The sequence below is a fragment of the Frieseomelitta varia genome, unplaced genomic scaffold, assembly GCF_011392965.1.
Source record: "Frieseomelitta varia isolate USP_RPSP 00005682 unplaced genomic scaffold, Fvar_1.2 scaffold_454, whole genome shotgun sequence".
In the NCBI taxonomy this organism is placed as follows: Eukaryota; Metazoa; Arthropoda; class Insecta; order Hymenoptera; family Apidae; genus Frieseomelitta; species Frieseomelitta varia.
Genome location: NW_025110206.1, coordinates 24069 through 48284, shown reverse-complemented (window position 1 = coordinate 48284; position 24216 = coordinate 24069). Strand labels below are relative to the sequence as shown.

The 24216-nt window shown below is 42.4% G+C and overlaps 1 protein-coding gene and 4 long non-coding RNA genes across 9 annotated transcripts; 4 read left to right on the top strand and 1 right to left on the bottom strand.

Annotated features, from left to right (window-relative positions):
• The first annotated feature begins 730 nt into the window (after positions 1 to 730).
• Positions 731 to 4243, top strand: LOC122532389. The gene is made up of 3 exons (XR_006307495.1): positions 731 to 1018; positions 1240 to 1323; positions 2989 to 4243. It is a non-coding gene; the product is annotated as an uncharacterized LOC122532389 (long non-coding RNA).
• A 2198-nt stretch (positions 4244 to 6441) lies between these two features.
• Positions 6442 to 7801, top strand: LOC122532388. 2 transcript variants are annotated; one of them, XR_006307494.1, is made up of 3 exons: positions 6442 to 6810; positions 6900 to 7523; positions 7611 to 7801. It is a non-coding gene; the product is annotated as an uncharacterized LOC122532388 (long non-coding RNA). The 2 variants fall into 2 exon arrangements; XR_006307493.1 differs by having other exon boundaries at positions 6900 to 7527.
• Positions 7802 to 9324: 1523 nt separating this feature from the next.
• On the bottom strand, positions 9325 to 24058 carry LOC122532380 (filaggrin-like). Its single transcript, XM_043661123.1, has 10 exons — positions 23725 to 24058; positions 18476 to 18847; positions 17738 to 17812; positions 15502 to 15559; positions 13945 to 15381; positions 11852 to 11947; positions 10931 to 11283; positions 10516 to 10841; positions 10044 to 10390; positions 9325 to 9946 (listed from the first exon to the last, which is right to left on the bottom strand). The coding sequence occupies exons 2-9, from the start codon at positions 18760 to 18762 to the stop codon at positions 10074 to 10076; spliced, it is 2949 nt and encodes a 982-aa protein (XP_043517058.1). The 5' UTR covers positions 18763 to 18847; positions 23725 to 24058; the 3' UTR covers positions 9325 to 9946; positions 10044 to 10073.
• Positions 15859 to 16929, top strand: LOC122532390. The gene is made up of 2 exons (XR_006307496.1): positions 15859 to 16433; positions 16809 to 16929. It is a non-coding gene; the product is annotated as an uncharacterized LOC122532390 (long non-coding RNA).
• Positions 18847 to 22469, top strand: LOC122532386. Of its 4 annotated transcripts, none has more exons than XR_006307492.1 (4): positions 18847 to 20734; positions 20837 to 21030; positions 21546 to 21728; positions 21864 to 22469. It is a non-coding gene; the product is annotated as an uncharacterized LOC122532386 (long non-coding RNA). The 4 variants fall into 4 exon arrangements; XR_006307491.1 differs by having other exon boundaries at positions 21174 to 21728; positions 21864 to 22467; XR_006307490.1 differs by having other exon boundaries at positions 21177 to 21728; positions 21864 to 22465.
• Positions 24059 to 24216: the final 158 nt, after the last annotated feature.

Genomic DNA, 24216 nt, shown 5'->3' with positions numbered 1-24216 from the left:
ACTCTTACCCCTCCCTCGTGCAGTCGGCCAGCGTTGCCACTTGCCAATAGCATTGCCAGCTCGTTGCAACTGAGTGGGAGATGTTATCCCCTCCTCCTGTTATCCCGCCTAAGGTCGACTTAGAAAATCAACCGGCGTGCAACGAAAATCCCGCCTGCGACATCCTTCCGATTCTGTTCAATTTTTACTAACACTACCTTTTTACATATCTTTCTCTCTCTCGAGCGAGCGAGCGAGCGAGCAATATAAATATGTCAATATACATGTCATATATATATGCCTTTCAAGGAGAATTGGGAAATTGTTTTTAAAGAGTTCTTGAGATTTTTGTTACAGTAAAAATGCTGTATCCTGATGACCTACGATGTGCTACTGCATTAGGTATTCTCCAAGTTTCGAGAACTTCAATTCCCTAAAAAAGTACATACATTACACTCTGCTTTGCATCTCTAAACTTGAAGTTGATAACGACGAAAAAATATTTGTCCTGGAGATATCGATTCCCCATTACATTAGTCGTAACATTTGTCATGTTTCGTGACAGACTGATGTAACAGTGAAATGTCACTGGGCGATTTTATTTTCCCGTGCGCTGAGCGGACCAGTCTCTCCTCTTACGGGGAGCTACCTCTGGATACGTGTGAGCTTGCTGCCTGTCCGCACACACATACACACAAGCACGTAAGTGTGTGTGCATAGTACGTTCACATGAAAGCTTGAAAAGTGCAACGGACGATATCTCGTGCTGCTGGCTGCATATAGGTAGTGGGGGTGGTGCAGGCCGACATGGCGGCCAGTTTTCTGGAACGTGCAACACAGGCCTGCCTTTACCAATTTTCTTCCTTCGGTCAGTCTGCCTTTCAATCTTTATCTTCTTCCTTCCTTCTGTCCGTACCCTTTCGTCTGGCTTTCTTACCCTCTTATTTCTTGAAAAGGGAAAGGAACCGGCTGCGATTGAAAAGAAATATTCATCGGATTACCAGACTTGTTCGCAACAGCAACAACAGTATGAACAATTGTACGTAAAAATATCGGCCTTGATTGATTACCTCATACACGTAAAATTTACACTGTAGTTTATACATGTATGTATACGATACCGTGATTGTTCATCGAGCTTCTTCGGTCAAAGATTAGACGGGAAGAAAAAATTAATTGACGCGAAGATCATAAACGAATAGATCACAAAGCGGGTCTAAGAGACTCAGCCCCCAGTATGTTAAATATTTGTCGTCACAGGCTTCATTACTCTCAAAAGGATGATCAAGGGGCCGCGGAGAGGCAGCAGGAGTCAATAAGCAGAGGAGCCAAGTGTCGGTGAAGGTGTGTAGGCTTAAACTTTAATTCATATGAGTGAATATCGCTCAATCGAGCCGAGAAGATTTCGTCGATCACGCTTCGCTGCCATCTTCCATCAGTGTTCCGTATCTATTCTGTATTTCATGGCTACTCTGAATTACTCTCGACAATTAGATTCATCTGAAATATACGTATCGTTCTCAATACAAATCAAGTAAAAATCAAGTAATCTCAACTTAACAAAAAGTTACAAATTCAGTTTTCTACCAACCAACATGGCTGCCATTTTAATCGCAGGACAACTTATCTACGCAACAGCTTGGTCATACAGCATGGTCATTCATTAATTGTAGAAACATGAGTTCTCGTTAACGAGAGAACTTAAATAATTGCCATGATTACAATACTCATTCTTTCTCTCCCCTCTTCAATCCGCTTCGACACTGTTACGGATATACAATCGTGGATGAAAAAGCAAAGCGAGTCAGTAAGTGTCGGACAAAGACAGACAACCCCTACGAGAGAGAGAGAGAGAGAGAGAGAGAGAGAGAGAGAGAGAGACAGAGAGAGAGAGAGAGAGCAATAGAGTCAGAGACAGGAGGAGGGCGAGTGCAGTTCTCGCGATCCAGCGTGCGTTGCACTCCGCACGAAAAAACATCGTCCGGGCGGGTTGAGGAAGGAGGAGGTGGGTCTTCGTGCATCTCCGGCCCGCGTCGGAGCTTATATTGATCAGGAGAGAGTGCACGATATTCGAGAATACATTATACGCGGACTCTAGCCTAGCCGGACTGCCTATAGTCATGCAGAGTATAGGCAACCAGGCCGCTGCACTCTACTCCCTCTCCCCTGACAACCCTTCCCCTACTCGCCTCTGCGACTTGATCCCCTCCCCTTTTGATTATCTATCTGTCCTTGTTCAAAGCACTCTCTGATTCTTTTTGTTCTTCTTGCTTCAACTAAGCCTCCAGACTCCAGACTAGCGATGGACACACGTTTCTCCCTTTGCATCGAGTTTCTGAACAATCTTCGATGAAACGAACGACTCTGAATAGTAGCTGGATTTGAAAATGTCTGGATTTGAAAATGTCTGTGTTTAAATTTTTCGATGATTGAGATGATATCCCTTGAAAAGTTTCGGCCTTGTGACTCTAAAATACTCAGTGGTATGAAAATTAGTAAAGGCAAAAACAGAAAACTTTTGTGCTTAATCGGTCTAAGATATTTCGAACCTATCACTACCATATCTTCTTCCCCTCCAACTCTCCCTCTCAAACACATCCATCCACGTACACAGAGCTAGACTGTTCGTTCTCTTTCCATTTCATTTTCCATCTTCTTTTTCCTTTCTCCTTCTCTTCTACCCTCTCCGTCCTCTATTTCCTCTTTGTCATATACGCCTATACCTCGTATGTTTTCTGTCGTTCTTTTTCTCTCTGCCGGCTACTCTATTCCCTGGCTGCTATTTTTCTCGTTTCCTCTCTCTCTTTCTCGGTTCTGCCCGTATCATCTCCGTTGGGACTGATCGTCCGTGCATTTTCTTTTGGAATTGATGTGCCCAACAAAAGTACAAACCGGACCATCTTACAACTCCTCTAATCTCATAGTTGTCTCTAAATCATCTCATTAACGGTGGAATATTTCATAAATATGTATACCTCTTCTACAAGAAGTTGTATTGTCATATTGCAGACTGGCCTGCATAGATCCTTCAGAACAGAGTCAAGGAGCAGACTCTGCTGAGGTGCGGATATTAATCCAGAAGGTTCTCCATAGCATCCCCCGGGAGTCTCCCCACTTGCCGAGGAGACGTCGACGATGCCGATGGAGGGGATCCGGATGGAAAGGAGGGAAAAGGGGCGGGGTGCGGGCAGGGAACTGTTGGCGGGTATGCACGGTAGGGGCAGGAGAGGACCTTGGCCTTTTCGCGGGGCAAAAATAAAACCTGTTGACACCGAAGCCCCGCGGACGCAAAGGAACCTCTCTGTCTCCCTTCCTCGACCAGTTTCCAATATCTCTCTTAAATATCCGCCTGCTGATTCCCCTCGAGCTGCACGATTTTCGAATTTGTTCGTATAGGTTAGGTTGCTGTTACTTTGGAACTTTCAAGCCGGTCTGGATATGAAAGGAGAGAACAATGATATATACAAATTAGATTAAATTGGAGAGGAACAAGATCCACTCGTATTTCTATGCTTGCAAAGCGTCATCGTTACTGTCGATGCGTGAAATGAACGCCCCCGCGGCTTTGTGCGCCCCCAGAGCCGCTGGATTTTATCACATGTCGCAACTCGGCCTCGCATGAACATTCCTTTCCATCATTTTAACCATCATTTTTGTTGCTTTAAACTTTTTGAACTTTTCTTCCAATATTCTTTCCTCCAAATCTCGTCATCCAGCTTTCATCGTTTCATAATATTGATGTTTCTTCATAATATTCTGAATTTTTTCAACGTTTCAATTTATCGTTTTTATGAAGTACGTATACAACTTTTCAATTGAAATACATACTTGCATTATTCAAAGGTGATCCCAGTGTTATACACGTTGCAGTAGCGGCCGAATGCATCTGGTCCCAAGTGATTCCCCTTCAGTACCAGTTACGCTGCTGCAACATTTGCTTTCTGCGTGTTCGCGCGTGCACGATGCTCGAGCATGCACCTTACCATGACTAGACGAGCCAGAGACGAAGAGAAGCGGCCTCCGGCAACCTCAACCTAGCTACAGACAAACGCCATCGTCCCTGTGTGCACGCTACGCTGCCATGACGCGGAAAAAAGCGATACAGAATGTATCGACCAGACAACCAACCCGCTACTTTTTCTTTTTTAAGAAAATTTTGTTTAATGAATGATGCAAAAATTCTTCTTTCCTTCTCTTGCGTGACTATTCCTCTTGAACTAATTTTCAACATCTTTGTTTGATGATATTATTTGGTAATATTATCTATGGCCATAGATTTCTATTTACAAACTTCTACAAATTAAAGATGAAATAAATTAATTGTTAAAAATGCATCATGTATCCTATATATATATCTAACATATGAATTGAATGAAAAATACCTTGAAAACGAAACTAAGTTTATACATAAAAGTAAGAGTAGTTGGTACAGACATGGAAATGCTGTACTATTCCTACAGGAATGCATTCTTTAAACGCAGAAAAATGCGATTCTTCTGCAAAGTTGAACGATTCCCGGTAAGAGAAAAGGTCATACACACACACCTGCGCAACCACAGTGCAGATGTGTGCACTGCGTGCAACATCGATAGTAAGCACATAGCTTTGTGAGCCTCCACGATGTAGAATAACCCGATGCTCTCCGGCTAGACAGGCCAGAGACAGAAAATGGTGTGTCGCCGTATCTCTTCTTCGTAACAATGCATTTTCCATCAAGCGACATTCTACAAATTCAAAGATAAAATATAAAAGAAAAATAAAAAGAACGAAAAATAGTAGATAAAAACGGTACAGAACGAGCACAGTAATAGAAACTTAGTTTGCTCGATAACGAGTAGAAAAGTTGCAATGACAAGAGCGACCGTACAACGTGACTGCCATCGATGGGGAAACGTAGGCATAAAGAGAGGGCCGGGCTAACAGGCCATATCGGAAAAATTCTTATTTAGCCTTCAGCCAATGAAAGACCAGGTGGGTCCTCATGAAAAACTCCCGAAAGGAAAGGGTCACGCCTGTTAATTCCGACAACATCTTAGGAGAGTTGGAAGCCGAACGGAGGGGAACTTCAAGTACATCTGCATCCGGGAAACAAAACGTGCCGTGGTAAACAGTTAAACAAAACTGGAGTACGAAACGGTCTAGCTAACTGCCATTCCAGCTGACTCAGCAACTTTTCATTTTCGATTTTCACATTACCGGAACTTCCTACAATGAAGAATATCGATATTTCAGTTGCGATTGCACACTTGGACGTTACAAAACAAACTTAACAAAATAACAAAACAAAACAACGCGAAGCTACGAGAAGTCACTTGGAAAAATAATAATGACAATAATACCTAATCGTTGATTCGTTCCTGATTACGAGCAGCCTTCCATCTGCAAAAGTAGTCGAGATAAAGAGAATATCCAAGACAAAAAGCAAGTGGAAAGGAGCACGGAAGAGAGGAAGAAAAGGGAGAAAGAGAACCTTGGCCCACAGGCCTACTGCAGCGTTGCAGCTTGCTTGCAATGTGCCTCCGCTGCTCTGCCATTCATGTGGGAAACACCCTAGTATCCGTTCACTGTGGGGCTGGGCCAACACAACTGCCGGAAAAATTTCTCTTTCGATGCACACTGCAACAGCCCCGCCCCATGCGCCAAGAGAGAGCATGGGGAAGAAAAGTTCCCGATAGCTGGGGCAACGCAATGTCTGCCGGTTTTCTCGAGATGGAGACTCTATGAAACATTAAGAATCGTCTTCCACGTTTGGTTCATTGAAAAAAAAAGATGGTAAAGTTGAACAAATTGTTAAAGAACTCAACTTTTTTAAGCAGCTTTTTTAAAACTACTTATAAGTTCTGTGCGAAATCACAAAATAGTCAAAGGAACTAAAGAGTTGAAGAGAGAACTGATTGGAAATAAAATTTTTGATGAATCGCAAAAGATGGCCAGCGCGACAATTGTTAGTCGTCTTCACGTTAACACAATGTGAAATTCGAATCCTGTAAATAATTCGAGAAATTGCATTTTAAATATCGTCGTTAATTAAGAAAAAAAAAAAGAAAAATACAAAAAATTTTTTAAAATCACTACCTAACCTTCAAACAATTCTCGTTATTCTCGTTGCGAGAAATCTCGAGTAAATTGACGATTTCTGTTACTTTCAACTAATTTTATTATTTCTCGACGTTTACTGCTTATTGAGATTATGCTTGTTAAGACGTTCTAAGCCATCGAAGATGCGATGTGTGTGTGTAATACGTATTGGTGGTCGAACAGTCACGTATGCGTTCATTGACAGTGGAATTGGCCATGCGACGTCGACCTTCCGATAGTTTGTGATCTCATTAACCTAACCTAGGCCACACGGACTCCTCTTGCTTCTTTAACCTCGCGCGATCGAACAACCCGATAACATTATGCATGCTTGAACTTGTTCAGCGTCACTTCTCGCGTTTTAGTTAGTTCGAGAATCGCAAGTAACGACAAGAGGATCGACTTTTCACTAGACACGTCGATCAATGTTTTCATGCAAAGTTTCTCAGATCGTGCTTGAAATTTAAATAGTTGTCCTTCAATGTTTGTAAAAACCGTTACTAGAGACACTTATTCGAATCTGAAATATCGATACAGAGCGTGAGATCGATATTTCTTAAAAAGCACTCTCGTTTTTGCTCGAGAGATCTATTATGTTCAACAGCGTACAAGCACATCGATCTCGAAATTCGAACTCGTTGTACACGTCACCAATATCGATATTGCGACAACTGCGATTCTCGAAGAGTAACCGACAAGAACGCAGTCAGCGTTCAAACGACGAAAATTAACGCTGGAAGTCGACGTCGCCGTGTAAGTAAATTGAATTGCATGTCAATTTACGTTAAATCTGTTGTACGTTAATTGCAATCGATCATTCCCGCTTAAAATCAACTCGTCAGATTCGCAGATAAATACTGAATACTCGATCCTGTCCATTTCGATCGGTGGATCGCGAACGACGGTGCCAGGGAGTGAAGCGGAAGCGCGAATTCTGATCTTTACCTCGGTTATCCAGAGTGGGAACCATCCAGGAACGTCCGCTGCATCCCGTGAGCCCTCTGATACATGGACCTCTTTCTAACCGTAGAAAATCCAATGACAATAGGAAACAATGGAGAGAAAGAACGTGGACGTGTACATCCTATATCTATCAGACACCGTTCGTTTGTACGTCAGGTCACCGCTCCCTGGGAGATCACTGCCCTCACGCACACCCGGTGCCTTCCTCTCGTTCCTTCGGCTCGCTCAGTCGTCGTCGTGTGTCTCTGCCCCGACGATGGGAGGCAGGGACGTATCGCAGAGCCGATGTGCCCATCGCGAACAACACGCACACCGAATCGTTCAGATTTGTTTTTTTAAAGAATTTCGTTAATACACTTCCCAATTGCAGATCCGTCATTGAACGTACTGGGAGCACTGCAATCCTAACACGGCAGGGAAGAAGCGTGAAGGTTTAAAGGAAAACAGAATCTCAGTGGTAGCGATGGGTCGTTGATCGTCGCGAAAGTAACAGAAAGTCAAGAGTATGTATGTCAAATATATTTCCATGTAACAACACTCTCACTCCAAGTATACAGGATTCAAATAGCTAACAGTTCGTTTATTTATAGAACGTCGTTGCCGTTACTCGTCATGAATGCGTTTTTTCCCCATCACTACCGGTCGCAGATCTCCCTCCTCTTCGAGTCCGAATTTCATGACTGTTGAGTTCGTCTCCGACGTTCCGATGAACAACTTTCGTCGGACGTAGCGATCACTCGCGGACGGGCAAGTACTTCACGCAGAAACTCGCATGAATTGAGAAGCATACAGTCTGGAAATCCACGACGGACTTGTCCTTCGACGGAGAATGCACTGGCTGAATTCACATGCTCGAATCGTGTGTCTCGTTCGCGAATTCGCGGCACACAGACGGCTGGCGGCCAATTGCAAAAACCCCTTCTTTTGCGGCGGAAAGAACAAGGGATCCAGAAACCCTACCCCCCCGGGGGCACACGTGTGTGTGTATGTGTGTGTATGCGGGCTGCATGTCGAGCGCACACCACGGCACACGAACGTATACGTGCACGAAAGGGAAGACTGACGTACACGAGCCGGCAACGAGACGACGATTTCCATTATTTCGCCGGCACGCGTGGCAAGACTTGTTCAACGAGCGCAACGTCGCCATCTGTATTGCGAATTTCGTATCACGATAATCGCGAATTGACCGACGAGGAAGGATGCACTTCTGCTGGACAGCATTCTGCGCTTGCGCAATTGTTGCGATTGGAAAATCGCGGATTCGTATCGTTTCTTGTGCTAGTCAGAGATTAGGACAGCAACTTCAACGTTTATTTGCATTTATACATGCAACGAATCTTCTACGACTTAACGACGAAGAATTTTAGATTATTTAAAAATATTATTATATGTCTATTATAGAAGTTCAGTTTTAAAATACCGATTTCTCCCTGTACAATTTTTGAATCGACCAGTAAGGACAGAAAGGATATTTTGATTGGATGGTTCAGCATGTACAATTCATTTTAATTTACTATCTTTCATGCTGTAATGGAAAACACGGATCAGCCGAAATTGGTAAGAGATTTTATGTATAATTTTAATGTCAATAAATTTGTTTAATTTTCTTTCTTTTCTTTTTTAAGAATTTATTTCATGAAGCAATACTATTCAAGACCAATTTTTGATTTCCAAAAGTCAATAGTTATCACCGATACGATGCCGCAGTTTTTTTTAAAGACGAACCTGATTTAACAGCAAAGAAACAATGTGCAAATTTTAAGTAACGCTTTTTTCAGAATTTTTTAATTTACTATTTTTAATTTTTTCTTCTAATCTGTTGGACGTGGTCAATTTATTAACATTAACATCTTTTCTTCTTTTTTTGTTTTGTTCTCAACAGAGGAAATCGCAATACGATACAAGAAAAATCATTTCATCCATTCATTTTTTCCCTTAATGTTATATTTTTTATTGGTATGTAATACGTATATAATAATATATATTTATATATTTCTATATATATATATTTATTATATTCGTCAATATCGAATATATTAATATTTTATCAGTTTTTTCTTTCCATAAATTAAATAAATAGTTCTTGACTGTGTGATATTAAACAAAATATTTTACAAAAGTAAATAGCTGTAGATTGCCAGGTATTCAGTGAAGAATGAGGATAGATGTACTTTTTTTTTTACTATATCGTCTATTCAAAAGTAACTAGACATCCGAAGCGCTTTTTTTTATTCCGTATACGTGATCTTTGGCGAAGTCATGATTTCTTTTCTTCGTTTTTCTTCAAATACCAAATATTTGTCTATTTATATTTATCTTAAAGCTGTCTGGCAAATCTCGTTCTTCAAACAATGATCATTCGTTTCGTACAAAAAAAAAAAAAAACTAAACAATACAGAGGAGAGTAGGAAGAAAGAAACGTGTAAGAAAGAGAGAAGCGATAGAAAATTTGAAAGAGAAGACGATGATTTGAGAATCCTCGTGGGACTTTCTGCTTGTAACTTGAACTTCCGAAAATACTTCGTTCATAGCGTCTTCTTATCAAGTTCCAGAGAATTACTCACGATTCTTTGTATTTGAATAAACGCATCAAAGCATCTGATTTCTAAAAAAGCCTAAGTAAAATTGATCGGGACGCAATTGATGGAGTTACATCTAACCACGAAGAAAAACAGAATTTTGGCTGCACTGGAGCATGATTATCGCCAAGAGTCACACAATATACACACGATCGGTTTTTTATGCTCGATAAAAACGACCTTAGCGTTTCTCATTGTTCAGTGTTTAGTCGCTTTTCAATACCACGCGATAAAGTATAGTTACATTTATCATTAATTCTTTTTGTTTTCTCTTTGTCTGTTTTCTCCTTTTTTATACTATATGCTGGACTGAGGTATTGAGAGGCAAGATGGTCGTTTTTTTCCTTTTTTTTTTTTTTTTTTTTTTTACTCTAGGCATGGCGTAAGGTTAAAAGTGAGAGCTGTGAGGCTNTTTTTTTTTTTTTTTTTTTTTTTTTTTTTTTTTTTTTATACTCTAGGCATGGCGTAAGGTTACAAGTGAGAGCTGTGAGGCTGTTGTTCGTAGAACAGTACATAGGCTTCGTTGGAAACGACCGATCGCGCTGGAACGACGGATACCCGACTATCGTTATACTCATGCCACTCCCCCGAGTATGGATGCTTACAATACGCCGTGTAATGACCAGAATGCGTTGTGCCCGAGTGATTCGCGACACCGTACAAATTGTACGTACAACCCGGAACTCTGGGCGCGGCAAAGGCACTGAGATCCAAACCTGTCAATGGAAAATCTACCATCACGTTTAGTTTGCTGCGGAATCGTTCCATCGGTGAGAAACGTTTTAAATCTTTGAACGTTCATTAAGGAAAGTACGAAACTCTAACTTTCAACTAATTTGCAGAAGAAACTAAATTACCAGCAAGAGCTAGCCAACATTTCTGTTCAGCTTTTACCAAAGTCGGAAAAGGATACGAATAACAAGAATTTTTGGAAACTTCTGTATGCTGAAGCTTTTCGTGCACTTCCTCCTCATCTGGCACTTGGAACAGGTCGGCTTCTCGTCACCGTCGAGCACCTCTTCTCGCGTGAAGTGTTCCAAACATTGGCTCAACTTTACTGTACCACTTCTGGCCGGTATTGGCAAGCTCAAATCCCAGAAAGGATCCAACGTGACCGACACGTGGTCGCAGGAGGTGCAATGCAACGACGAACGTAATTGACCCACGAACACATCCACTATCATACTATCCTCGCTGCGTAGATAGCGTTTCCAGCTCTCGACTGCCTTCTGACTATCACTGAACAAAATTCGAAAGATTAATAATGATAATTCACTTTTCTCTTGAGATTTTGTGAATCTACAAAATAGAATTAAAGGTCCTCTTACGTGTACATTTCAGGAATATCCGTGTGTATCGGTTGAGGTTTCACCGTCACCCTGTTCACGTCTTCGTGCAGACCCTCCAGCAAATATCTGAGAAACTCTTGAGCATCTTGTTGGCTGTACCCCATGAAACGCGGTGCGAATCTTTGTATCTGGGACTTAAGCGCCGTCGTATTAACCACGAGGTCACCGCCCACCTCCCACAGCTCGTGAATCACCTGGCTGAACGCCTTGATTAGGGCTCCTTTCATACTGCTTGTGCTGGTGTTTATGTCCGTCAGGTACTGCTCGTTCAGCAGATATTCCAGCAACGGTCTCGTATTGCTCAAACATTGGATCACACTGTTCATGAAACACTGCAAGACAGAGATACTAATAAAACGACCGGTTGTTTCAGAATGGTCGTTAACGTCACTTTTATGCGTAAGTAGGGCGCAGCATTATGTAGATTTAGAAGAAAATATTTTAGAACTCGGTCGAGAAATTTCGGTTGGAAGAGTAGAAACGTCCAGTTTAAATACATAACATAGACATAATACTGCACTTTTAAACTTCACGCTGTACTTTATCATTCATTCTCTAACATTTGCAATTTTAAAAATAACAAATTCAATCGTCGCAACAGACAGCTACAAATGAACTTTGAATACAAGTTAATGACGTTAATGTATTCATAAATGTGGTGGAAAGAAAAGTTTATCCGTGGCTATCTATATAGGTGAGTTCTACGCCTTCGATTTGATGGAATTAAGTAAATTTACTTTCGTGATGAATAGAATACAATGCAAGAAAAAAATTTTTTGACCTTGAAATTCAAACTTTGCGACAAGTTCTTTACATTTCCACCAAATTCGAAGGTGTAGAATTCATCTATGGACAAACTTTTCTTTCCATCATGTACATAGTCAATGTATGTATACTCACTGTATTCCCGATATTTCGTAAACCGTTTAATCCACATCGCTCATCGCGATGCGCTTGTAGCCGATTACGTGCCGATTTATTTGTCGGACTTCCTTCCTGCAATGGAAATCAATGTTAGAATTTTAAAATCCAAACTTGGTCAAGCATTTTCTAGGGATCTACGTCTCTACAGTGAACAGAGAAACTGTCAAATATTGTTGTTGCGCTCTCTGTTTCAGGCACGACTATTCATACTTCTTTAGTGGTGGCGGTGTCTAGCTTGCGGCACAAAGAGTATATCACATAAATGTATATATATATATATACACGCACACACATACCACGAAGTTGATATACCCCTGAGGATACGTGCTATACAAAGAAAAAAAACCGGTTAATTGTGTGGACCGATTATGTAGAACAGAGTATTTGGATTAGTAAAACAAGCATCATCCGGCACTGAGAGGTAAGATAATTCCACATAGTACGTACATTTTTCGATGCGTTCAACCTCAGCGTATGGATTGTTTCGAACAGAAAGTACGCCCAACACAATATATTCAGAAAAGGGAAGATAGCGTAAATATCTAAAGCGTCGAACAGCCGTGAAAAGGAAACGGTACTCAACGACACGGAAGTCATCGCGTGCCCGACTGAAACTAAGTATCCTTTACCCAATATTCTTCGCGAACACTCACCTTCGTGCGACTGGCTGGAGGCTGTAGAGTAGCGCGCGCGGTCACTATGGAATTGTTCGACCGTACTGAGTAAACGCCGAAAGTGACGCGTTTCTCAGCCGTCAGAGGAGCCGCGATGCCCAACAGGAACGCGTACACAAGCAGCAGAGTAATCACTGCCCACACGCACCACAACCCCCAGCCCAGCAGTTGAGTATAAGCCAGTTTACACGGTTTGACTTTCGAGAATCTCTGGTCCCTCTGCGTCAACCAACCGACGCTCAATTTCTCCCTAGGTTTACGGCTACATCGTCAGATGAGCACAACGAATCAACAGGCGTATCGTATCGTTGCAAATTCGAATGATTCACAAGAGTAAGAACTGAAATACGGTACCCGAGGAGTTTGAGCAATCGCATCTATTACTCGAGCCGAAGAAAAAGGTCTCTTCGCGGTTAACCACGAATCTTTCCGTGTGTAGTATTCGAAGATATCTCATTCGAGTGATGTTCCCCCACTCCACAGGCGAGACAACACACGAAACTAGCACGTTACTCGCTGTCATCGACGAGAGAGATGGCTCGTGTCGCGAAGAGGATCACCGAGATGCTCTCTGCAGAAAACAGAGCAGCGGACGCAACGATAGATTTGTGCGTATTTCGTACACGCGTATACCTCGACATAGAGGACACCCGTTGCTAGGTACCGTTAGGTTATGAGAGATCCGTTGACCGCTGGTTTTCTCTCTCTTTGCTTCACTCGTCCCCCTACTTGAAGAGCTGCGATCTATTAATAAAAGGCAGCTCTCACGACTAACCGTCGAATAGAATGGCGCGTGCTCGACGAGAGAAACACAGGCTAGTTTCGTAACAAGCGACTAGACAGAGCAATGAAAGCGCATAACCTAATGTTTCGATCCATGATCCATCCTTTTCTATCTATTGCCACTATTCTATGCTATATATATGTGTGTGTGTGTGTACCATGAGGGTTCGTTACGAGCCACTGAACTTCCCATAACTCAAAGAAAGAAAAAAAATATGGCGGGTCATGAGATATGATTATCCATATCTATTATGGATGCACGTATGAGAGAAGGCAGGTGCGTTTTTGGCCATGTTTAGAACTGCTGCGACACTGAATGACAGATATGTTTCTTAATAATAGAACATTAGAATGAAATGAAATGCAACGATCCGTGTGCTATATATTAAATGAGAAGAAGGCGCTTGGAACAATTAATACAAAGCAGAGACTAGAAAGAAAACAAGAAAGAAATAGACGGAAATGAAGGAAATTTGAGAACGTGTACATTGTTCTCTTTTGAAACGAAAAAACTTTCACCGACGATTCCGGTAAGTAAGAGTTTTCGTGAAACCAAGCTACGACGTCCTCTCCCGTTGAACGATTAACTTGAAATGACTTAAGCACACTCACAAACTGGTCGGCGACCCCGCGGTAGAGACTTTGGTGAGCCGTGGACGGTGCAGTGGGCGACGAGGAGGTCAGATTACTGGCAGTGTTCGCGGTCGTCCCCGAGAAGTGACTATCCGGTCTCCTGGAGGTAGAAGGCACGGATGGGTCGTCTCCATAGGTACCAGACGGTCTTCCCGCCACGCCGTTTTGCAAGATAGGCGGCGTGCTGCCGCCAACGAACCCGGTCTGATCAATACCGTACGACGTACTGGACGCGTTTCGTTGCTCCTCACCGTCGTCGAGGCTCTCCGGATCCCCGGTGCGGCCACCACGGAGGAAAGAGATCGCGTCGATGGACGTGACGGTGTCGTTGATGCCGTGTATTACCTCACCGCCGCCTTTCGCAGCCTTGTCCTCGATGATCCCGGCGTCCTCCTCCTCTTCCTCGACACCTTGGATAATCTTCTGAGCGTTGTTGTTAATCAGCAGCTCGCCGTTACTCGGATTAGTGGCTAGGTTAGTGAGCAAGTCGAGCTTAACACCGATCAAACCAGCACCGCCACCGAGCATAGGCGACAAGAGGTTACGCTTAGCTGGTGAAACCTCGTCGGTTCGATGGACAGCACCGCGTTGCTGTTGCTGTTGCCGATGATGCCGGTTGTTCAGCTTGTTGTCTTCGTCGTCCTCGTCGTCATCGTCCTTGTCGTCCTCGTCGTCGTCGTCGTCGTCGTCTTCATCGTCTTCGTCTTCGTCCTCGTCATCGTCTTCGTCGTCACCGTCGTTGTCGTCGTCGTGGTGGTGATGGTCGTCCGGTTTGTGGTCGCGTTCGTGACCCCGATCGTTATTGTTTATCCCGTATTGTCCGGGATCACGGGCGTCCTCCGCGCCGCTGCTGTTATTCCCATTACTGCTGTTGTTGTTGTGTTGATCGTCGTCGGTGTTATTGTCGTCCTTGTCGTCTTTGTCGTCGTCATCGTCATCGTCGTCCTCGTCTAGGCTGCGGATCGTGCCGCGCTCGTCGATCGTTACCTCGCCAGGCGACGCGGCACTGTCCGCGCGTGCATGCCCGCCGCTGCTGAGCACCGTGCTGCTGGACAGTGGCCTTCTCTTCGACCTGGACCAGAATGCACCGCCGACGGCGCAGGAAGACGACGAGGAGGACGAGGAAAGCGACGACTCGGGACGATGATCTCTGCCGGTACTGCGTTCGACGGCTACGTCACGATCGTCGCCACCGAATAACTCCGTCAATGCGGAACCGGCCGAATGATGCTTCCACTGATGATGATGAGGATGATGATGATGGTAATGATGATGAGCTCCGCTGGTGTTGCCGCTGCTGCTGGTGCTGCTCGTTTGACGGATATTCGGTACGTAACCGGACGGCGAGTACCTGATCAGATCTGCCGCTATTTCTAGCCTGGACGAGGACTCCGGCAGCGCTCTGTCCCTGGACGAGATGCTCGACGAGGACGACGACGTAGACAAGCCGAATCTGATACCGCTGATACCGTTTGCCGTCACATTCGTGGTCGTGCCGCCGCTGCTGCTGCTGTTGCTACCGCTGCCACCGCCGCCACCGCCGCCGCCGCCGCTGCTGCTGCCCGTGCTGCTGTACGTCGACGACGAAACTGACCTGCAAACGTTCAGCCAATGTGAATATTGCGAATATCCTTTTTCATTCGTCTGGGCCCGCGGCCAAGGGCTGCCCTCTCTTTCTCCGGGTTACGCAATCCCCCGATCAGCATACGCGAAACACGATCGTAAACACACGCACGCGCAATCCCACATGTACAAGGTAAATGAATAAGCAGTACGTTTCTGTCTACGTTAGTAATAATTAATAATAAAATTAATCGAAGGCTGCTAGGTTTAATTTTTAACCTTTCTCAATTGAAACAATTTCTTTTAACGTGTTCATTTGAGACAAGTTTTTAGAAACGTCTTTCGTTCCACGTGATCCAGCAGCCCTCTGAACTCCTACATGACCGGGCAAGAGGTTAAAAGAAAAGTGAAGAGAAACGATGCGAGAAAATGTTGAGAGGTGTAAGAACGATTCCACTTAATGAACAGAGGAAAAAAGGAAGTTGGTAGATGAGGCGGTCAAGTCGATGTTGCTGGCCTACATGCTGACTAGGGCCTCTTCGGGGTTTGGAGGTTACTAAATCAGACGCGTGACACCGTTCGTAGATTTGGAAACAGCACCGGGAACACGCACTAGATATTTAAAATATACAAGCATTCTTGCGCGCGCACGGAACGCACGTGCGCTAGATATCTCATTGCGGTGAAAGAAGATGGAACGTCGTGGAGAAAGTAACTGTCCTCCCTCTCTGTCTCGCTATACACCATACCAGAAGACAATTCGAAGCGAGGTCAAGGTCTTCCGCCACGCTTCAATCGATCAATCAGCACGAATGCACGTACACATATTTATACCCACGTGGCTGTTATTTCTCGTACGGATTAAACTTTGCCCTAGCATCATTTGTAACGATTGTCACAGTCAGGTGATTCAGTTACATACTCACTTGAATATTTGCAATACTGTATAAAGATACAAGATCATCTCTCAAACAAAAACATCTTAAAAACTATTCTATATTAATATTCTATGTTCTTCTTTCGATAACAATTCAAGTTCTTTTAGAAATAATATAGAATAATGCTTGCCGAGCTAGAAACAATAGATACAATAAGATGGTCTGAGTACTTTATACAGTTACATGTTCTCCGACTATTTAAATATAATTATGTTGACTTTACTATTAATTAATTTTAAATCGGTTACAGGACAGCTAGACATAATCTCTATATCACTCCACTCGCTATCAAGCAGTTTAATTATATAAATTATTAGTCAGCAGGCGAAATTCTGGTTACAGATGGTTACGTTCACTTCCACGAATTCCCACTACAAAATCAGTTAATGCAAAATGCCAAGGCTACCGAGAGCAACCGCTTCCTTTACCATTTGCAATTCATCCTACTGATACACGTTATCCAGAAATGGTGACCACAGCGTGATTGACAGACCGTCATTACTTTTAATCAATCACGATCAAGTCTGATACCAAGTAAGGAAAGGACCAAGTTTTGTCGTCCAATAAGTGGACGAAATATCTATCTACCATCTTCCATCAATGGCAAGCGGGCAGACGAGATTCTTGTGTAACTAGTTTTCAAGCTGCAAGTCTATACGGCCCATTTACCGTCGACCTCGACCTTTGCCGTCGCCTCGGCCATGCCATAGAAACGGGGACTTATGGCGTCGCGCCCTCCTAATTGGATCATTGTGACGCGAACAAAAAGTAATTGGCGCATTGTAAAAGGTGTTGCCGGGGTACCTGTTGCCGATTGACGTATTTATAACGCGCGTCCCGTAGCCGTTTTACTCACGGCCGGCGTCGCGAAACGCAATTGGCACGAGAATGATTCACACCGGCCGACGAAAGGGAGGGAAAGACCAATGATAAGGGAGATCCCGCCACGTGGTTCCTCTGGACCACCATGTACCTCCGAGCAACGACAACGATCGGTACAGGGCATCAACGTTTTCGTCGACCGTGCAGCTATGATTAGCAGCCTCTGCACCGGATTGCTATTCTTGGCGTTTCAGGAATTCCATTCCGAAAAAGGGCGTCGGTTAGTTGTGCGTCAAGCAGTTACGGTTACTTAATCGGATGGTGAGACCGGATGTGGGAGAAAACCAGAAAGATACTGCACAGATTCGGTGGAAACTGATCGCAGGGCCTTGATCTTGCAGCAAGATGCCCTAACTGCTTTATATCCTCGTTCATCGGGGATCGCTCACCTTGCAGGTGAGGTGCGAGACCGGCTGTACTCCGACACGTAACTCCTGCGGATGCTTGCGCCCGACGAGTAGAAACTGTAGAGCCGATCGAGTATCAACCATTTAATTAACATCTTTTCTTTGTTTTTATTTGCAGTGTCAGAAAAGCTCGGGATCGGCAGCACGCTAACAACGAGTTCACTTTCGATACTAAATAATATCAACGTGGATATAAGTGTAATCAACTGCTTGCTCAAGGTCATCTATGTAAAGAAAAACCTAAACAAGTCCGAAGGGACAAAGTAATTGACAAGAAGTCGAGAGAAGCAATACATTTGTCCAATCGGTGGAGCCATCGACGGTAGTAAAACGTCTCTCCTCTTAATCAACATTCCTGTGTACGGACTTCTTTCTTTCGATCAATTTCCAACATTCCAGTGCCAATGTTCCGTTAGTGCATGAAAAGGCCAACCTTTTGCAAACGTAAGATATATTTTATGATTCACATATACAGTACTGCCTTGCTAACTAATCAGATTCAATCAACAGTGCACTACTGTACTTTTAGATAATGTACAAAATCTTGAAAAGAATTTTATTTGCAAAAACTTGAAGCAACAGATTAAAGTCGCCTGTTGCTAGGTCGCCCGTGCTTGCGAGCTACACGTGGTTGCCGATCCCTAGAATCCCCGTTAACGGAATTCCGATTATGGTAGCGTGGAGGTGGGAGAGATCGTGACGAGAGAAAAAGAGACTCACCTGCCTGACGGGCAATAGGATCGCCTGTACTCGGTCGTATAGTTCGAACGAAAGCCCGAGCTGCCTGATGTCGACGAGGACGAGTAGAAGTTTGTCGGTCGATCTAAGATCGACGAAGAAGCAGTAGATCGGTAGGTGCTGAGCTTGGAGGCGGAGTTGCCGATAGCGGAACTGGTATTGCCGCTGTTACCGCTGGAACATCGTCTGCTAGGAGAATGCGGCGCCATTGGACTGGTGCTGTACGAGACTGCTACGGCGCCCGCCTGGCCCCCACGGTGATACGACATTGCACCCGGGTCACCAGTCTCACAATCTCTTTCTCTTTCTCTCTCTTTCTTTCTCTTTTCGATTCTCTTCTATAAAAACCCCTTCCTGAATTCCAACACAATTTAGGAGAGATCGATCAGTGACCGAGACATTTTTTTTTTTTTTTTTGTTAAGGAATTTTCTATTATTAAAGTGCTGATTGTTTTCCGAGTATTCCAATGGTGTTCGAGCCTTTCCGGGATTGGCCAGATTCTAATTCTGTTATTCCTTTCTTACCGAACGGCCGAGGAAGATGTACGAAGCGGTTGATAAGTACGAGTCCTGTGTAACCGGCGCTCAAGTGCAATTGTAAATCCACGGTACAAAGATATTCGCACTACGTAACAAATGACGATTTTACATTTTTGTGAATTGACAAAAAGGTATTCGTGAGATGCTGTTTCAATTCCGCTTCTTATTTAAATCTATTTCTAGTAACTTTGCGAATCGAGTACACCTACGAAAGAGCATCGGCTGTAAACCGAATATCTGAACATTTAGTTTTGAAGAACAGAGGAACGTATCCTACAAAGGGACAAGGGGACAAGTATTGTCAAGGTTCACAATTCACATCACAATTCGAGTATTACAGATGGTCTGCAAACTTGTACCATACTGTACTTGTACTGTATATGTCGAAGAACTTGCATACGTCGCAGGGCAGATTCAATGTTGCGAATGGATTTCAACGTTGAACGCGCAGGTACTGACATGACCGATCCGCAAAACGTCAACCACTTAAGAACGTTGGGTAAGAAGACTTTTGGAAGAGTTGAGCAACGACGAAACATCTATCTCTTAAGAGGCCAGACATAACGAACTCCGGTCGTGTTTCACATACAATCCGTAACAATCTGACCCAGAAAAATCTAACAGCCTTACCTGCCCTATTTTTAGATCTAAAACGCCGAAATCTTCGCGTCTAATCTCGCAGTTACACTTGAAGTAAAAGTAAAGCGATATACGCTGTGAATCACGCCGGATCAAAAATTAATTGACAGGCGTTTCGTTTTAGAAGAGCGAGAGGAACGTGAATGATTTTCAACTTCGCCGTCGACCTTGCAACGAATTATGTTTCACCTTGTCCTCGTTTTTTTTTTTTTTTTTTTATTTTTTTTTTTTTTCCTCATGGAAGAATCTACCCGGTGCCCGAGAAGAAAATAGCGGAAAATTTCATGCAACGTTGATGGAAGCGGAAACCGCATTGCGTTCCATCCGATCAATCAGATGGATATCGATTTGTTTCGCTTCTCCGTGTGGAATAAATTACAATGGAGAGAAGGAAACTTCGCCGTTGATACTCCAGCTGTCAAATTCCACGAAGAAGAACGGGAATACAAAACGAAGAAATGCCAGAGGTTACTGGGTCATGCTAAAAAAAAAAGGCAGGCCGACCTTGAGCCGGCGAAACAAAAAAAGTAGCTACCCGCGCGCTGCTTGATACTTGGAACGCGTGTTATCGTTTTAATCGTTTTAATTACTACACGTTGATTAGGTCAACTCAATGAAAGATCAACGACTTAGAGAAACTTAGCAAATAATTTGTTAACGTATACCAAAGCAGTCTGAATTTTTATGTTTTTCCATTTCTGTCTTTTTTTTTTGTCACCTTATATCGCACGACAGATTCCAGTTACGCTTAATTCCTTCCCTTAAAGATTAAATCTTTTCAAAGAAAATAAAAAAAAATTGAAGCGTAAATTTCGAGCAGAGAATACGGACGAAATGTGAAATTATGTGTTAAGATGTACATCACATAGATAAATAACCAATGAAGTTAATCAACAAACGCTGATTCTAAATTCGTAAGCTCGTAAATATATTTTTTATCAAGTGAGAGAATGATAGATATTTGTTAGTCAATAGGCAAGATGTAATCAGTGATAAAATCGCGTGTCTTATCTCGAAACGAAATGCAAAAGAAGATTGAAATTAGGAAACTGCATTACCAACGTAAGTTAAGTAAATTTTATTTTCGACCTTGCGTCCCTGAGAATTTTTCGAACGTTCTTACTGCAATAATCAATCGAGCAAATTGCGATTTTGTTTCTGTAGCCAATGATGGCGTAAAAATCGCGCGCCCAACGTCCAAGAAAATCCACCTCTCTGCCAAATACCTAGCGTCAAGAAAGCAACTACCATTTTTCCCTTTGGTTTTGGCAGCCATCCGAGTTTTCACCGGAATACACATCAGACGCGCAAAACCAATATGAGGAACATCTTGAATTTCATCGAAGATCGTGTAACGAGTAAGATTATTCGCTTTTCCTTTAAATGCCCCGATCAATTCATTTAGCAGAATATCGTTGAATTTCATTTCGAAGTTTTATTACACGTGATAACAAGATGACCAAGCTTAATAATTTGCAAGTTTCTTTTCTCCGATTTGCAGAAGGTCAAACGCCACGAGAAAAAATACATTGCGTGCGTGGAGAGGAGCATCTCGCGGAGAAATTATGATGAAGATCATTACAAGTCATCTCTTATGTGTTTCACAGAGTCAATAATATGGTTACGTAATCGCATAGAGAGTACAATTGGAAATTATGTAACTAATCCTATGATGTGAACCCGCCAGTAAATGCCTGAACCATGCGATTTCATTAATTAATGTTCAACGTCCCTTCGAGTGTCTCCTGCAATTTTTTTTTAAATTCTGGAAACGATCAGAGAATCGATGGAAAATAATTTTTTTTTTAACTGAATAATTATTTATCAACGTATTATCTGAATAGTCGTTAAAAGGAAATTAATAATATTTTAGATTTTATTCGCGAACGGCGGACCGTTATTCGATCAATGGATCGCATTTATTACATCACGAGAATCAGTACACGTGGATCAGTGGCACAGCAGATTATACGTTTACGCAACGAAAATGAGGTGAAACGTGTATCCCATTTTTAGCATTTCAAAATGCCGTCTATAATGGTAATATCTTGAATAAGTAAGTGGTATACGACAATAGCGCTACGTTAATGCCCTTTGTTTCTTTTCTTCTTTTTTTTTATTAAAATTATAAAACGTGGAAAAAATGGACGAGAAGCAGAAATCTCAATTATCAATCTTTTCTTTTTTCCAGTGGTCAAGGCAGAGAATTACAAATGGAAGAGGATATAACCAAAGTAGTAAAAGCAAAAGAACAGGTGTGCACAGCAGGAATCGAACTATTCGATTCTTACGAGCTCCACGTCGCAAATACACGTAAGTAAAAGGTATGTAACGAGTACGCTCGCACGTGATGATGCCTCTGGTTTGCGTACAACTGCACTTGTAACGCGATTAATAGAGATCGATCGAATTTACTTATGGTCTTTAACTACGACTGGTTTCGTTGTATACGTGCGTATGTAACATGTTGCGTTACATAAGATAACGGCAACTTAGTCAGAAGACACGCACACTTGGTCCCCTTAAATTTCAAAGCAATATATTCTTTCGGCATCGAATTTTCTATCAGTCGGACTTGAGACGCACCTCGTCTAGAAATAAAGTGAAGAATACATTTGTTCTACTCGTAGGAAATCATAGACTATTAATACCTTGCGTTCTCTTTGGTATTGATAAAGTTAATAATTCTGTGAGCTAAATATTTACATTTCTTTCAATTGCTTCTACAATTCAATGCGTTATAAAAACTCAAAACTACTTTATTACAAAAAATTGATATGTATGTACTGATATTTTCAGAACTTTGTATGTATATATATATTTTATTATAATTGTATGTATATATATATATATATATATATATATATATATATATATATATGCTGTTTCTTTCTGCATAACGTCCGATTCAAACTGAGCATGTGATCAAAGTTCTTTATAAAAACAATAAAAAAATGGAAGAAAAAAACAGGACAAAAGGAAAAAAGAAACAATGAGGAACACAGGAACATTATTTGTTTATTATTTGGATACAAGGATATAAAATCACCATGTATGATTTAGGGCAATTCATCACCAAGACTGATTTTTTCGCATCAACTTCTCTTTTAACTTAATGGAAAAAAAAAGGAAAAACAGGAAAGCGGCAGTAGATTTATAGGATACATCGCAATTTATTAATTAAAATGCATCGCAAAATTGAGGCTCGCCGACTCTTCGACATCACATATAAATTATATATATTTTAAATTTTTCTTTATTTCTTTTTTAAGATATCGTTACTCTTACACCAATAACGGATTGTACGAATTCACTATTGAAATGTAAAATAACCAGCTAATTCTGGAAATGACGAATCAAGCCTGGGAGAGCATAATCGCCGTTTATCCTTCACATTCATCACTTTTAGTATCACGATCATACATATCTAAAAATTTGAGAAGCTACTCAGTCGATTTCTTTACTGAAAAATTGAAAATTGACGCTCGTGCGTAATACACGAGGACAATAAAATATTTTCAACTGCATTAACTTAGAACGACGATAACTTAAACTTTTTTTTAGATCAGCAAAAATTCATTTATCCATACCGCGACACCCTACAGGGATTAGTCAACAATTTTTTCGACGCCTAGAGGTGAAGTTCTCGACCCAATGATGTGATGAGAGAGGAAAACATTTCTGGATACTTGGAATATTTTTATCGAGCTGTTTCGATTTGTAACCTAACCCCGTGTGCACGAGGCCAGAGAGTAAGAAAAACGCGAGGGAGACGGCGAACTAGGCGAAGTGGAGAAGAGAAAGACAGAGAGCATGTATGTGTGTGTGTACGTATGAGAAAGAAAGGGCGTAGGAGGAACAAAGACGGAAAGATAGAAAGACGAGATGGCAAAGATAGAGAATGAGAGACGCGTTTTTGATTTGAACAAAGCCTTTGGCTATTTCTCTCACATAGTCTCAAAGTTAAAATCCACGTATCCCGTACATAGAGCATCTACAACCGTATATTTCCATACATACGAGACATTCATTATAAAATGGAAAATACTCACGGGCTGTGCGAGCCTTATACGAGAGGACCGAGTTTTCACTTGATTAATTCGTCCAGAGGTGTATAGTACGTGTACACGATTTCACTAGAAAACGTCAGTGTTACGTAGCGAACACGTTCGCGTTATTCGCGAACCATACATTATCGTCGTGCATCGGACAGCGAGAGATTGAGCTTCTGTTCCTTGCGGAAATTTACGGTGAGAAAAAGGGGACAAGAGGTGATGCGTCGCGATGCTGAAAAGCACGGGCCATCCCTCGGAATTGTAGGTGACGTCACACCGTGACGAATACTCGGAACTTATCGATACGGTGTGTCTGAGGTGAGGAAATAGTCGCACAACGGCTACTCGAGAGGCTCGAGACACACGATCGATTTACAACACAGTTTATATGTATGTTGATCACGTCATGATGGTCGTTCCACCGGATGAATCTTTGACACGACTTTTTTGGTACGAGCCACCCACGGGCTACCTGGCCTGGAGTTATTT